General features: G+C 37.5%; 2 protein-coding genes across 3 annotated transcripts; both read left to right on the forward strand.

Moving 5' to 3' along the window:
* On the forward strand, window positions 8,147–11,881 carry LOC109819785. Of its 2 annotated transcripts, none has more exons than XM_020385697.1 (8): window positions 8,147–8,468; window positions 8,626–8,885; window positions 8,992–9,081; window positions 10,139–10,249; window positions 10,376–10,496; window positions 10,610–10,764; window positions 11,167–11,367; window positions 11,441–11,881. In XM_020385697.1, the coding sequence occupies exons 2-8, from the start codon at window positions 8,823–8,825 to the stop codon at window positions 11,687–11,689; spliced, it is 990 nt and encodes a 329-aa protein (XP_020241286.1). In that variant the 5' UTR covers window positions 8,147–8,468; window positions 8,626–8,822; the 3' UTR covers window positions 11,690–11,881. The 2 variants fall into 2 exon arrangements, with proteins under 2 accessions (XP_020241286.1, XP_020241287.1); XM_020385698.1 differs by having other exon boundaries at window positions 8,880–8,885.
* On the forward strand, window positions 11,961–12,965 carry LOC109819786 (histone deacetylase 5-like). Its single transcript, XM_020385699.1, has 2 exons — window positions 11,961–12,296; window positions 12,689–12,965. Exons 1-2 carry the CDS (start codon window positions 12,229–12,231, stop codon window positions 12,942–12,944), a joined length of 324 nt encoding a protein of 107 aa, XP_020241288.1. The 5' UTR covers window positions 11,961–12,228; the 3' UTR covers window positions 12,945–12,965.

Here is a 15,781-nt window from a genome sequence, read left to right on the forward strand (position 1 = left end):
CATTCTTGTACTTTATTGACAGTCCGACTAAAGCGTTAGGTCTTTTGTTGATTGATGATCTAGATGAGTATTTATCTCAAATAGATACTGACAGATCCTTTCTCATAGGACTGTTGATTAAGCTAGATGACTAGATGAAGTAAACGAATCCTTTCTCACAAGGATCATCGATTTAGCTAAACGATTAGTCAATGAGAATGAGTTATGAAGATCAGATGTCTAGGTAAGGACAATGCCAACCCCAAGATCTTTCATCCACCCCACCCCCACCCCCCTTGTGTTGATCATGCCTATTTATAGCCTTGGGATTGTTAAATGAGTGAGTTAGTGAGCCTAACTCCCCTTAAATGAGTGAGCTAGTAGTCATTAACTCCCCTTATAGATGAGTTAGTAGTCATTTACTCCCCTTAAATGGGTGAGATAGTCGAGGTAGTCGAGTAAAACGTTTCCTTAAAAGTTAGCTTGTGAAAATAGTTATGAGTGAATTTCTCCAATAACGACCATGGGCGAAGTTCTCTAATGAAGGCCATATGCGGAGTTCACCAATAAAAGCCATAGCCGAAGATCACTGATAATGGTCATGGGAGAAGTTCATTTAGCAAACTTCACCAGAATAAGGGTAGCCCATTATCTTTGGAATATGGGTGACGTGGCCCACGTGAGCTATTGAGCGAAGCTCTCTTGGGCAAGCTTCGCTATGTGTCTCACGCGGACCATTTGGGCGAAGCTCATTTTGGGCGAACTTATCTTGAAGCTTCACTTTGACTTGATCTTGAGAGTGAGCTTCATTATGACTTGGCCGAGCTTTGCTATGTGCTTGTGCTTGGACCATTTTGATTTGATTTAATGTTTGGTCCATAGGCATTCACTTCTTGGACTCAACTAGTAGACTTGTGCTGAGTATCCATTTAGGCCTATCATGACTCGAGAGATCAATTGCATGTGGAAGGGGCCTATATATTTTGACTTCTACACCTAAGCCAAGCATGGTGGGAAGCTGCCCTCTTAGGGGAGTTCATGCATCCACATCCTCAGCCAAAGAGGTCCAATGCAGGTCCTCCATATCCTCATCATTTGTCCTTTATTTTTCCAATAGACGTTTAGATGCACCCTATTGATACGCCCTTTAGTAGTCCTTTAAACCATTGGCATGACTCTTCCTTATAGATTCCTTCATGAAAAAGGTGTTTATATGAGTAAGGCATGACATTGACCGTTGATACTGTGTGTGCAAAACAATGATTTAAAAAGCGGCAAAAAGCGTCGCTATCGTGCCGCGAATAGCGGAAGCGAGACATCAGCGCTACGCTTAAGGCTTATGAGGTGTGATTAAGCAGTAAAAACTGCTTTGTGTTCGAATTGCGCGTTTTAGCGCTTAGAAGTGCTAATCCTGCTATGACCCGCATCAAGTTTTGTTTGTGAATCGCCCCCGAACCCGACCCATACCCACTAAACTTAATTCGCCGATGACGACTTCCAGTGCTAATAATGACGACTGATTCCAGTGCCGTCCAAGCTCCAGCGACGATAACTTCTAGCGACGTCCAAGATCCTCCAACGATAACTTCCAGTGACAAGTCGACGACAACTTCCAGTTCCAGCAACGACGTCCAAGCTCTCTCCCACTCCCGACTGCTTCTCTCTCCTTTAAAACCCATCTCTCTCTCACCAGCGACGACAACTTCCACCAACGTCCAAGCTCCTCCGACGATAACTTCTAGCGACGACCAACGATTTCCAGGCTCCCACACCAACAACTTGACTTCTAGGCTCCGACGACAACTTCCAGGCTCTCTCACGTTCCTTCAGCCAACATCTCCATCTCTGTTGACAGCGGCTTCGTCTGCAACAGAGAAACATGTAATCAACTGTTATTTATTGAAATTATTTACAAGGTAATCAACTTCCAGGCTCCGCGAATTTCTTCATAGTTCATTCATATTTCATACACCAAGCTTATGAATTGTTATTTACTGATAATACAAGAAATTTACAACTAATTAATTTATGTATAAATGGCTTGATCTTCATAATCAGCAGCTGCAATCAAAATTTTCCTCATTCTATCACTCCATTAGGTCCAACTTCAAGAAAACTTGTATAATCAAAAATCAACATCTGAAATTATTATAACTTATTGTATGAATGAAGAAATATAGCATGTTTATTTATTGTACTTATTGTATGAATGAAGAAATATAGCATGTTTATTTATTGTATGAAATGAATGAAGAAATAATTTATAGAATTTTTAGATTTTTATATGATTTTTCTTATTATTTAGAATATTTAAATATATTTATATTTGACTACTATTTGACCGTGCGCTATTTGCCGCTATTTTGCCGCAATAGCCTGAAATAGCCTTAGCAGTACCTCACCGCAACGAGCCGCGATTCACTATCAGCAACCTTGGTGCAAAACCTTGACAGTGTTATACCAATCACAAAATACGTACGAGGTGATAACATGCCATGTTTGCCTCAAGAGAGTAAACGAATCCCCAGTACACCCTGATATAAAATAACATCATGCCCTGGTATCATCCATCAAACTCCTGTTGTGCCCTAATTTTGCGTTAGGGCTACCAACATACATATGATTACAATCAAATTGTTAGGCAAAGCAACATGGTAAATAAGGTTCGATATAGCAAACGCTATTTACTCAGAGAACAAGGTGGGATGGATGGATGTTGATCAACCAAGTAAACAAAGCTAGTGAAAGATCAATCTAAAGCTCACCGCAGTCATCAAATTTATTCAAGAAGGCCACATAATAGTTCATCTTCAGGGTGGCATGATTAAACTTGAAGTGTCTTTAAACTTGAAGTGTCTGAAGCCTTCTCCAAGATCTCCCCAAAGTACTCAAATTTCCACTTAGGCCTCTCGTACACTTGTAGTAAAGGAACACAAGCTATGATTGTCTTTTCGGCTAGTGTAATAAAAAAATTGACAATGTCAAGCAAACCAGAACATCAGACAAGAATATCGTAGTTGACTTTAGGACTCAAAATTCCACTAAGGATTACTGCAGTAACAAGCAACCAATTCCTCAACCCTCAATGAATACAACAAATCATGGCAGGAAGTAGTTCTAACCTCTAGCCACAAGTTAACATCGGCATGGAAAAGCTCCTCCAAATGGACACCTCATGAGGTACAACACATCTTTTTAACCATATTGAGAGAATCCAACCAAAGTAGCCTTAGCGCTCAATCCATACAGCACTTTGTGGTGATAGTATTCGTATTCATCCCCAAACAATGGAAGTCAAGAATGGTGGCTCTGCTTCATATTTGCCTCGACTTCAGATTGGGGTATTCCCTCACGCCAACCCCAACTACTCCCTCAGGAGATTGCTAAAACAAGTACGTGGACCAAGTCCTCAAGCTAAAACCATCCTTATGAGTCTTTTGTGAATGGAGGCATATTTGGTAGTAGCATATGAGCTCCTGGCATACTTCATAACGACCATCCTGATGAGACTCTACATAGTGAAACTAAGATAAGGTAAGGACATACTCCTCATATGAGTGCTCTCCAAAAGAAAGATTGAAAACTATGCACATCTCATGAAGGCTATCTCAAGCTCCCAATGTGGAGTGAATAAGTGCCAAGTGCGGATCGTCTACTCCTATCTGTAAGAAATTTTGATAATTAGTAGTGAGCCTATGTTGTGTAGCTCACATAGCTGGATAAAGACCCAAATGCTGTAAAGTCCCTTCATAATGGTCAAAACATGGCTCATCAACTTTACCCATCAGTTGTTTGGTGTGAAGAAGATCCATCCTTGTAAGCTTGACCATGGTATTCCGCATTAGCATCAATGAACCTATTTCTGAAGGTGCACATTCATGACATATCTTCATTAGAGGGAAACTCATGGACAATACCTAGATTCATACCCTCGAGGCAGCTCGAACCAGCACTCTTGCAACCTACTGATAAGAATCTACCCTTAGTAGTTGCTGAAGGGTAAAGAGGTGTAACATCCTAAGACATCATTCAAGGATAGTTGATGGGTCGAAAGTAGTATAGCGAAGGATGGCATTCTAGGATTTGAGATAGAATCATGCTAATGGGTCAAAAGTAGCATAGCAAAGGATAGCGCTCTAGGACGAGAGATATAATCATACTTGTCTAATGGTGTATAACCAATGGGAACCCCAGTGAGGACCTATCCATGTCGCTTGATCCCGAACAAATAAATAGGTTTTTGGAAGGTAGAGTGATAAAAAACTGTGAGGGCATTCTCACTGATCATAGCACAGAGTTATAATGTGTTAGGATGCAACACTACTCTCTCCAAATCAGGATCATTGGTACCCAAAATTGACAAAGTACCAAAGTAGAAGTACTTGTGATTATTCTTCTCTTCTTTGAACCCAGCTGCCGATCAAGATCGTGGGGTTTGTCAAAGAATGCCACTTGAAAAAGATGAAAGAGTCTTAATCAATGCAAAAAGAGTGTTGAATCTTAACTTGGTGGGGGTGTCTTCATTAAGATGTCAAAGCGTAGAGAGAAATAGATAGATAACTAACTCTGTGTAAATAGAAAGATGACAACTCGGCCTAAAAAAAACTATGTATGGCATAACCCAGCATGAGAAATAAAATCAATACAAGCTCTGACCAAGCTGAAAAAAGGCAAAAGAATGTAAGTGCGTTGAGTGCTGGCCCTACCATGGACCACTTCACGACAATATAAAAATTTAAATAGAGGCTTACCCTTGTAGAAAGGGCATCTGTGTGGCTCATCTCCACCATTAGCAACTATATGCTCCTCGGTGGTGATTGATTGGCCAAGAGAAGGCATAGCTTGGCTCGTTCGAGAAGTCTGTGATCATTTAAGCATGCTTGCTCCATTGAGGATCGACAATAAAGATGAAAAATCATGGGTGAAAGAGGTAGGTTTTTTTGTGGTTCTCTCAAAAAACATGCGCAGGGTTTTGGGGAGGAAAGTGAACAGTCCCCTCATCATTCCTCACCTAATTATAGGCCAACCCTCAAGCCACGGATTAATGAAACGTGTTGGATAGATCATCTTTAGATCAAAATGCGTGCCCCACGTCGCCTTGAATCTCACTCCTGCTAAACAAATAGGAACAAACTCGGATGTTGACACATGACCTGTAATGTTAGAGAGCCTACGGCTACAATAACCAGCTGGATGTGCCTAGGTGATGATGTGTTCTAAATATAAATGTTGCAAGTGCACAATTTGTGTGTGCAGCATGCAATTGTTGATCACATGAGGAAGGTGTGTTGTAAAAAAGATACTAAAATGGTTCTTGAATTGCAATATAAAAGAGAAGGTAGAGATTGGTTTGAGTGTTAATTTGATGTAAATAAAAAGTTAAAGCAAGATGGATCCAAGAGAAAATAAATAAATAAAAGAGTTAAAGAAAATCTAGTTATAAAACTAAAATTTGGAATTGAATCCACTAGCTAATCCTATTTAGATTTTAGAAGTACTCCCTTTTAATTCTCATGTCACTAGATGTCTTAAGCATAAATTATCAAGTGATTTAAGAGAAGCATAACCTATCAAATTTATATTCAAGCAATATCATCATTCATGAATAGAAATAAAAAAACTAGATAACTATTTTGGAATTTAAAAAGCATAAACTATCAAACTATTTACGATAAGTATAGCATATCAAAAAAAATTTCTACCATTTATTATTCTAGTTGATTATCCTAAGCATGATAAATTGAGCACAAAAAGGAAGCAATTCAAAAACCAAATAAAAATAAAACTAGCATAATAAACTAGCAATCCCACCAACAACACCCATTTTCCCATAAAATAAATGTATCATTGACAGGCTATCATCAAGGATACGTCAGTGGCATATGTCACATCGTCAAGGATACATATCCTTGACAGCCTACACATTCTTGATGGGGCTACCGTAAACATTCTTGATGGTGGCACCATCAAGGATGTCTATCCTTGACGACAGTCTGTCAAGGATGGTATATACATCCTTGACAGTAGCTATGTCAAGGATGTACATCCCTAATAGCTGCCCATTAAGAATGTATATAACCTAGGAAAAAAAGAATACCCAAATTTAAATATTTTCTTGTATGTACAAATATCTTGTACATGATAATATTTCAATTGAAAATATAGAAAACCACATCAATGAACTCAATATTCTCCTTGTAGGCTCATAATAGTCAAAAGAAACAACAATTTACGTATACCAAAGACCTACTCATAGCCGTTTGAAATATTTCATGACATTCAGAGAGAAATAAATACACTTTTCAGCTTGGGAATAGTAAAAGTAGTCTCTATTTCCTTTAGTTCAGCTAGTAGGTTGTAGAAAATCGTTTTTTAATCATTTGAAAAATGAAAAAGAAAATCAAAAGTTTTGTAACTCTAGCTCTAATCCATGTTTCAATTGGGTAATTTAATGTGTTAAATAGGAATAAATGTGATAGGAGTTATAGAATGCAAAGGGACTTTGAAAGCCCTAAGTAAATCAATCCCTCATAGCTTCATGCACACAAACAATGAAAAAAAGAAAAGAAAAGGACCTGGAGAGTACAGAGAGAAGAAGAGGAAGGATTAAGCTTCAAAGGGTTAGTGATTCAATTTTATTTCTTTACTAATTAATTATGAATAGTTGTAGAATGAAAAAAAACCTTCACGGCCATCGACGTTGATTCCGGTGACATCCGGCGATCTCAGGCCAAGCCTAGATCTAGGCTCTTGCTGGAGGTGGCTACTCCAATCACTTAACCCAAGCAAACCCAATTGGGTTCATAAGCAGTCAACAAAATGGAAGAGATAAGAGGAAGAAGAAAAGGAAAATTTTCGCTAGACCCCTAGAAATACAGATAGGAATAAATGTGTAAAGCCTATAATGAAGTAACATATGCTATCTTTCTAAGCAACATATGCTATCTTTCGCCGCAAAAAAATAAGTCAAGATATATAATTATTAACATTTTTGTGATGATTTTTCGTATGTATCTTAAGCAGTGTCATAACATTAGGCAAACAAACTGATAACACTCCATGACAGGTACATCATAAAATCTGCATCTAAAAGACTTGAAGAAAACCCGAGATTAATATGATGGTTATTCTGCTTTTATGGATAGAACATCACAGTGAAGTTTATGATTCTTATGTTTACAAAATATGAAGGTCTCTTGATGGATCTAAACTTGCTTCTGGCTCTTTTGTTCCTTTCATGCTCCCCACACCAGTCTTCATCGTATAGTTTCATGTGCAAAATCATGAGGCATAACACTAGGATAAATTGTCTTGAAGTCACTACACAAAAGCTTTTGTTCTGAATCTCAAATGGGCAATGATATAGATTTTTTTTGGGAAAATACTCATAGCATCAATATTAAATATATTATTTAGAAATTAAGTGATTTTGTGAGATGAAAAAAAATATGACGTGACAGTCCATAGAGGGTTGATTTTTTTGTTATCATATATAAGTATTAACATTTTTGTGTTCTGCTTAAGATTATCGATGAAGAAGCAACATATTCTTTAATGTCTTCTCATTTTAAGCAACATATGCTATCTTTCGCCACAAAAAATAAGTTAAGATTTATAAGTGTCAAAACAGAAAAACTTTATAATATTTAAGTGACATTCATGATATAAGGCCTAGTTAAAAAACGGGTGGATAAGATGTCTACCACGGTCCATGGATTAGCGCACAATGTTGAGGGACAAGTCAAAGGGGTGCACAAGAGGACTACCACGTACAATGTTGAGGGACGAGTCATTACTCATGCCCACAAGTCAAGACAGGCATCAAAGTGAAGTTCAAATTTATTTACAAGTTTGTCATTCAAATAGAGGTGAAGTTAACTGAATAATTAATAAACAGTTCGGTTATTATTCGTCCTGATATTTGATCAAGTTCGATTCGATAGTTCATTTTGTACTGAACAAATAATTTTCAGTGTTCAGGCTTATAAATGAATAGAATTTAACCAAAGGTATGTTCGATTCAGTGTTTCATTAACTATTCGATAACTTTTTACATTTTAGTCCTATTAATTGAACTTATTACAAATATTGCTTATCTAAATTTTTATTTACAAACACCACCCATATAAATATGTAAGAGTGGATTCTAGGGCTAGGGTTTTCACTTTGCTCCTATCCGCCTCCTCCTTCAGATCTGAGTATCGGCTCCTCTCTCCTCTCTCTCCCCTCCCTCCTCCTTCAAATCCGACTCCAAGTGGATTCAAGGCTAGGGTTTTCACTGATCTCCCTCGAAGTTTGTCGTTCATTCCTCCCTCGAAGCTCGTCGTCCCTCGATTCTCGTCGTCGACTTTGAGATTCGTCTACTCCTCCCTTGAATCTCGTCGTCGACTCCGAGATTCGTCGACTCCTCCCTTAATCTCGTCGTCGACTCCTCCCTCGAAGCTCGTCGTCCCTCTCGGAGATCGTCGTCCCCCTCGAGTCATCAAGATGTAAGTTGAAGCTTAAAGTTACCATTATTCTTGATTTTTAATTTATACTAATTGCTGAAGATTACTTGTTTATGCCTTTAACAGATAATTTTGCACAACTTGATATCAAAACCATGAAACTTGATAATTTTGCACAACTTGTTTATGCCTTTTACAGATAATTTAACTAAACGAAGCGAATTCGAATTTTGAATATTACTCGAGTCAAATTCGAACACGAATACGAGTAGTGCTATTTGAGCCGAATTTGAATTCGAAATAAGGCACTAATCGTTCAGATTCGATTCGTTTCCACCCCTACATTCAAATTCCTATAACGCATACCGTTGGATCTAATGGACGGTATTGATTGAAATGAGGAAATCGGAACAATTATACTCTAGGGCTCTAAGTCTCAGCCGCTGCCTGCAGCTTCAGGTCATTTCTCTCTATCATATCATCCAAAATTTTCTTTGTTCTCTATAATCTCACAAAGAACAAAATCATATTCTAGATTATTAATGAGAATTTGGCATGCAATTAGGGAGGATGGCTCTGTTCTTTGACGATGGATGATGTCGATGGTGATGAAATCAAGTTCTCGGATTGGGAGGTTTTGGAAATAATAAAAAAGGTGATTTTCTTTGTTATTCTAAGATTGTTCAGATTCCGGTCTATCAATTCATTATAAGGGATAGGACGTTATTTTTATTTGCATCTATTTATTGTTAGAATAGTATATACTGCCACTATAATAATCTATGGATAATTTCCTGTTATTATGGCATGTTTATGACTTTGGTTGATGGATTCACATGTTCTCTTTTCTATATTACTAGTACAGACATCCTTATTGATTGTTTTGATTTTTTCCCGTGGACGAACAAATGGTGGTGACACAAAGGAAAAAGTTGTCATAGAAGCCTATTTAATTAATCGAAAGATTTTCATGTTGACCTATTAAACTAGAAAAGTTGTTGTTAGGCCCAAGTTGTATTTAAAAAGGATACAAATAAAATTTAGAAAACCCTTAGAAACTAGAAATATTAGTTTTATACCCAAAATAGTTTGAGTATGGAATCTTTAGGTTTTATGCATTTTGTATGATTATAGGTTTGATCGAGGAGTAGGTTCTTGGAGTACGGTTCTCCAAAAGTGTTATCAAATCTCTCGAGTTGAGTTGATTTCTTCTCATTAGATGTTTTCTATTATATATTATTTAAATGATAATTTATTTTTGTATAGAGAAATTGTGGATTAGACATGTTATTATGTTCATTACTAGTAATTGTTAACAAATTTAAATTGTGATAGCTATTTATCTTTTATAAGGTAAATATTGTTTTAGTATATGAGATTATTGAAAATGTATCATTTTAAATTTACTGTTCAAATGCATTTATTAAAGAGTTCTATTTGACAAAAATAAATTATCTATTCCTTTAGATTCATGAATATTCTACTTTCATGAAATTGATATGAGAAAAGTTTGTAAAAGCATTTATATTGCTTTTCATACTAGTAAAAATTATGAGTGATAATTTGAGCGAAAAGAAAAGTGTTTTAAATGTCAAAAATCCTTAGAAGTCCGCTATGGAGTGAAGTGATTTGTTTAAGCCTACCATATGGTATTAAATATAATTTGTTTGCAATTACATGATTGTTCTAATATCTGGGGCTTGTTTTCACAGGTTATCCCTTTTACCGACCTACAAACCATGTACATGCAGCATATTGAGTCCAAACGTCAAGTATCATTCAAGGTTGTAGTGGAACGACTCCTCGGATGCTACCTCTCAAAGGTAATGCAAACTGCCAACTATTGGAAATAAAAAAACGCAATATTACTGCAAGAGCCTATGTGACTGGATATGAGGGAAATATTTCAGCCTATTTCATTAAGCTTTGCTTCTGTATTTCCTATCCAGGTTGAACAGACAGGGTCTTGGGGTGAAAGACCTTTGACTAGTTCCCAGAAAATATATGCTGCTACAGATGTCGGAGCTATGCTTGATTTACTTCCTAAATCTGAGACCGACATTTGGCAAGGTTTGTTAAGGGCCTCTTACTTTACATTTAGAAAAAAATATTTTTTTTTATTAAGGTTTAATCTAGTGTCGCTCATGATTTTAATCTAGTGTCGCTCATGATTATTTTTACAGATGGATGGAGGGTCTATGCTCACACATTTCCGCTGACGCCAGCTAAAAAAAGAGAACTACTTCGAGCTTGTAAACTGTCAGGAAACATAACTGTCTGTCCACTCACTGCACCGTGTCCATCAGCCAATATAGGTGTCCCAAAATTTATTGTTGATGTAAGGCCTTCATTCTCTCTTCTCTTTATTCTCTCCTTTTAGGTTGACAGTATTACTTTCTTGATTAGTTACACCGTCATCCCCTTGTTTAGATATAGCTTTAGTCACCTACACAGTCTTCTTTTTAAACATCTATCCACCTCATGCCCAAGCTTTTATAAACAGTCCACCACTTTGGTTATGCTCATAAACAACAAGTTTTTTGAACACAATCCCATTAGGTCCCTAACATCAACCAAATCTTACTGCATATGTATTTCTCAAAACAACAAGCTTTTACAATCCCATTAGGTCCCTACACATTCTTACTGCAGTCTTGGACAAACTCCTTGCTGTTCATAGATTTAGTTCTTAAACTCCTTTTTTAATGAGATATTATCTATTTGCATATGTATTTCTCAGAACAAAAAGCTTGTACAATTTCTTAGAAAACACGGTTTTGATACAACTATATCAAGGAGCACCCTCAGTGACGCATTAGAAAACGACAAGAAAGAAGGTAGGGTGGTCTTAACAAGATCATTTACCGTCAGCACCCGTTCCAGCAATGAAGCATTACAATTGAAGGCATACACTAAAGATCATCAAGATGAATTGAACAAGGTATTCAATGTATATACTTTTGGGTTTTTAGGTATTCATTATCCACTGATGTTTGAGTAATACTTGGTTACAGATAGTTGAAGTGTACGGGCTTCAACAACAAAAGTTATTACCATTATTCTGTGCAGAATGTAATAGACCTATGAATTTCTTCTTGATGTTATTGGCTGAGGCACAAGAACGGAAAAAATTGCCTATACGACAAGAGAAGATTCGAAGTTTCGAAATCAGAGAAAATTTAATTAAGTCGCTGGAGAGCAAGGAATCTGAAAGTGTTACATTTAAAGAGTGTTTGGATTGTAAATATTTTGTACCATGCTAGGATCATTTTATACCACGGATAATATAGTTGACTTCCTCTGATTAGAAGAACAATTTTTTTTTCTTTTATACCATGCTAGGATCATTTTATAACATGGATGTGATCAATTTTTAGTCTGACCATATGTACCTAGACTTGGAGATGTTCTAAACAGTAAAAGATTAAATGAGATCTCTTTTGTCTTTTGGCTAATTTGACGTATGTGTTCATGCACTTTGTTTGTTGTACAATCTTTCACTGTTTACGCCAACAAGGTAAAAGGTTGAAGTGTGTATGTGTGTCTAAGTGGGATGGATAGCTACAGTTCATCCAAATTATGTCCTATGTAAAAGAGCTAAAGGATTTTGCATCGTTTAGTAGTTCTTTGCTAAAAATCAGAGAGTATGGACATGGTTTCTTTGCTAAAATCTTTTGCTAAACATCAGCTTAGATAAGGCTGGACTGGAGTTCTTCCCATGTACTTGACTTTGAAGTCATTCTTTTTATCTTTATATCACAGCCAGAGTTGGGTATCCAAAAGATTTTAATTGTAGATTGGGATGTACATCAATGGCACGCAAAAAGCATTTTATAGTGACCCTCTGGTTTTGTTCTTCTCCATACACAGGTACCGATTTTGGTGGTTGTTTCTTAATTTTGTCCACATAAATTTTCTTTTCTTGTTATCATGTTTTTTCCTTTTAACTTTTCTTGTTGATTCTAATTCTCATAGCGTATGCTAAGACTTCTTTTTAATGCCATGAAGATGAATTCATTTAAGTTTCAAAGGCAACAGTTGACCTGGAATGTTGTTGGTCAGTTGTATAAATTGTTTGTAATTTGCATGATATGGAAGAAAAAATGGAAAATGGAAAACTTATGGAAACAATTTATCATGTTTAATCGCTCCTGTGAGCAGTCCATGGAATCTTGATGTGGTGAGAGATATCATTATATATGTCCCTTTTAATTTCGTTTAGCAGGATAAAGAAGATGGTAATAAGCATGTTTCGATTCCAGGTTTGATTTTGGAAGTTTCTATCCAGCTGGTGGAGGCGATGGTTCTACTTGTATGATTGGGGAAGATCTAGGAATGGGATATAATATAAATGTTCCTTGGGAACATGGAAAATGTGGTGATGCTGATTACATTGCTGTCTGGGATCATACACTAATTCCTGTGGCTGAAGCTTATAATCCGGACATGATTCTAACTGTTCATTCATTATGTATATCTATTTTGATTGAACTAAATAATTTAGGAGAAATAGTCTAGTGGTAGGTGCTTGGGAGAATGAACAAGAGGTCTCTCCGGTTTGAATCTACAACCACACTAAATATTTACAGTCTTTTGGGGGCGCTTGGAGCCTTTGAATTCTAATAATTTTTTTTGTTTGCTTATTTTTTTCTTTGAATTCTAATATTTTTTTTGTTTGCTTATTTTTTTTCTTTGAATTCTAATTTGGGGCCTTTGAATTCTAATAATTTTTTTGCCTTTGAATTCTAATAAATTTTTTTGTTTGAATTCTAATTTGGGGCCTTTGAATTCTAATAATTTTTTTTGTTTGCTTATTTTTTTCTTTGAATTCTAATTTGGGACCTTTGAATTCTAATAATTTTTTTTGGTTTGCTTATTTTTTTCTTTGAATTCTAATTTGGAGCCTGTTTGGGTGGAAAGTCGATCTCATTGAAGAATCCATTACAACTTTAAACGTTACAATAAATTCAAGAAATTAGCCTTTTTATAAGACTTTCAATCAACAATTACAACTTTCTTTCAAACGTTACAATAAATTCAAGAAATTAGCCTTTTTATAAGACTTTCAATCAACAATTACAACTTTCTTTCAAACTACACACAATAGTAGTTCTAATAAGACTTTCAATCAACAATTACAACTTTCTTTCAAACTACACACAATAGTAGTTCTAACTCCTATTGCTCGTGCGGGATCGTTGCCGGTGCCGGGGTTTATCCGTGGACCGCCTAAAGATCAGATCTGGTTAGCAGAAGAATTGATCAGAGCTCCTACTTCACAAAGGAAGTATTTGCTTGAAGCACTGAGATCGACCAAGCGAAATCAGTAGCTCTTATCGAGATTAAGACAAGGCCAAATCTCAAGGAACGGACGGGGGAAACAGGTTCAGATCCTTTGAAATCCTTCCTTTTTTTGCTGAAGTTCGCCGGGATCTGACTTGTCTTCGCTGAAAATTCATGCTCCTTTGACTCCTCAATCCAGCAGCACTTCGTCCTCTCGATAAAATTTCAGATCAGTAAAATGGAGGTCTTAGGCTTATATTTATAGGGCTTCGGATGCGGGTATTCGGATGAGAATGAGAGATTTGGCCTTATCTTCAGTCAATAATGGCCTAACCATGTTTGTGGATGATATTAAGTCAGTTGGAAACCCCTAGAATAGATAAATCCTGCGGAAACCGCTTAAAAACTGTCGAAAACGCGCTTTGGGGTCGAAGCTGCACGACGGTCGCCCACGTGGGTCACCTCTTGGTGACCCGCGCGACCGAGGGTTACCTATTAGTGACCCGCGCGCGCGCGGGTCACCAGGTGGTGACCCGCACCCCAACGCGAGTTAAGACTATTTTTGTCTTTTCGTATTTTGGTGTTTCCCGACTTTCTCGGACCTGTATTCCACCTTTTTACGTATTTGGTTGACTCGTTGGCTTGTACGTTTCGCTGGGACCGACCGACGAACGCGTCGGTCACTTGGGGCTGCCTGACCAGCGTGTTGATTGATGTGCACAAGTTGACTGACGTGCACGTCCGATCACTTGGCGTTGACTGACGCGTGCGAACCGACTGACATGCGCATCCGGTCACTTAGCGCTGACTGATAAGCGCGGCAGTCACTTGGAGCTGACCGACGCGTGCGTCGGGCACTCGGATAATCCTTCTTGATTCGGATGATGACGTTCATCGTCTTCTCTTATTCTCGAGCAATGTGCGGGAACCTATGGGCAATTTTAGATGCCTACAGATACCCTCTCCAAAGTATTTCAGCCTCATTCTTTTATAGAGGAGTCTGGAATGCTTTGGATGTGATAGACCCCCACCTTCAATCGGTGTCAAAGGATCTGTAACTGGCTTCAGTTCTTGATTTCTCTACATTTTAGTCTATTTAGTATTTTGTCGAATAGTTAAAATTCTTCCGGTGCTGCGTTTATCGTCTGACCGTTGTCGAAGTCTCGAATCGAAATTAGTGAGTTGATTTTGACTCGTGTCATTGAGTTGACTTTGAACTAATTATCTGTATCGCAACGCGTTGACCGGCGTTGACCTAGGGTAACACATTGACCGACATTGACCTAGGGCTACGCGTTGACCGACATTGACGTTGGGGTTTCTTATCGATTAACGTTGACTTTCATCGCAACGCGTTGATCGGCGTTGACCTAGGGCTACGCGTTGACCGACGTTAACCTTAGGGTTTCGTATCAACGCCGACAAGGTAAAAGGTTAAAGCCAAACAAGGGGCAACATTAGATTATGACCTTCTTTATGTGTGTGTGTCTTAGTGGGATGGATAGCTACAGTTCATCCAAATTATACAGTTCATCCAAATTATGTCCTATGTGAAAGAGCTCTAAATGAGTCCAAGAAAATTTGTTGGCGGGGTTGGTAATGACTTTATATTTTGCCCTGATGTTGTGGGGGTTCGAACCACCTCAGCCTTCTCTTCTTAAGATTCGTCTTCTTATATGTAAACCCAAAGTGTCTTAGGGCCTGTTTGTTTACACGGAAGTAACTGGTGAAATAGCAGAAGTAGAGGCTACTTTTGCTACTTCTAGAAAAAATGTATGTTTGTTTCTCTTGAAAATCTACTTCCATTACTTTCTTAAATTATGATGTGGCGTCTACGTGGCGTCTCCATTTCTTTGATATTTTTCCGTCTTCGAATGTACTGAAATGCGGCGGAAGTTGATATAGGGTGGGGTCCACAAGGAAAAAAACGATTCTCAGGAACTATAATTAGGAAGTAATCATGCTAACAACTATCACACTAACAACTGCAGTTTGGAATGTGGCGTCTAAACAACTATCACGCTAACAACTGCAGTTTGGAAAATTAGTCACAAATATTAGGTCTATATAAA

The sequence above is a fragment of the Asparagus officinalis genome, chromosome 8, assembly GCF_001876935.1.
Source record: "Asparagus officinalis chromosome 8, Aspof.V1, whole genome shotgun sequence".
In the NCBI taxonomy this organism is placed as follows: Eukaryota; Viridiplantae; Streptophyta; class Magnoliopsida; order Asparagales; family Asparagaceae; genus Asparagus; species Asparagus officinalis.

Bases quoted from the DNA above. Each gene is read 5' to 3' on its own strand.
- LOC109819786 (XM_020385699.1), top strand. From the start codon at position 12,229: ATGTACATCAATGGCACGCAAAAAGCATTTTATAGTGACCCTCTGGTT. The intron at 12,297-12,688 runs GTACCGATTTTG...TTTCGATTCCAG, and splicing joins TTGTTCTTCTCCATACACAG to GTTTGATTTTGGAAGTTTCT.
- LOC109819785 (XM_020385697.1), top strand. From the start codon at position 8,823: ATGAGGAAATCGGAACAATTATACTCTAGGGCTCTAAGTCTCAGCCGC. The intron at 10,497-10,609 runs GTTTGTTAAGGG...TTATTTTTACAG, and splicing joins TGAGACCGACATTTGGCAAG to ATGGATGGAGGGTCTATGCT. The intron at 11,368-11,440 runs GTATTCAATGTA...ACTTGGTTACAG, and splicing joins ATCAAGATGAATTGAACAAG to ATAGTTGAAGTGTACGGGCT.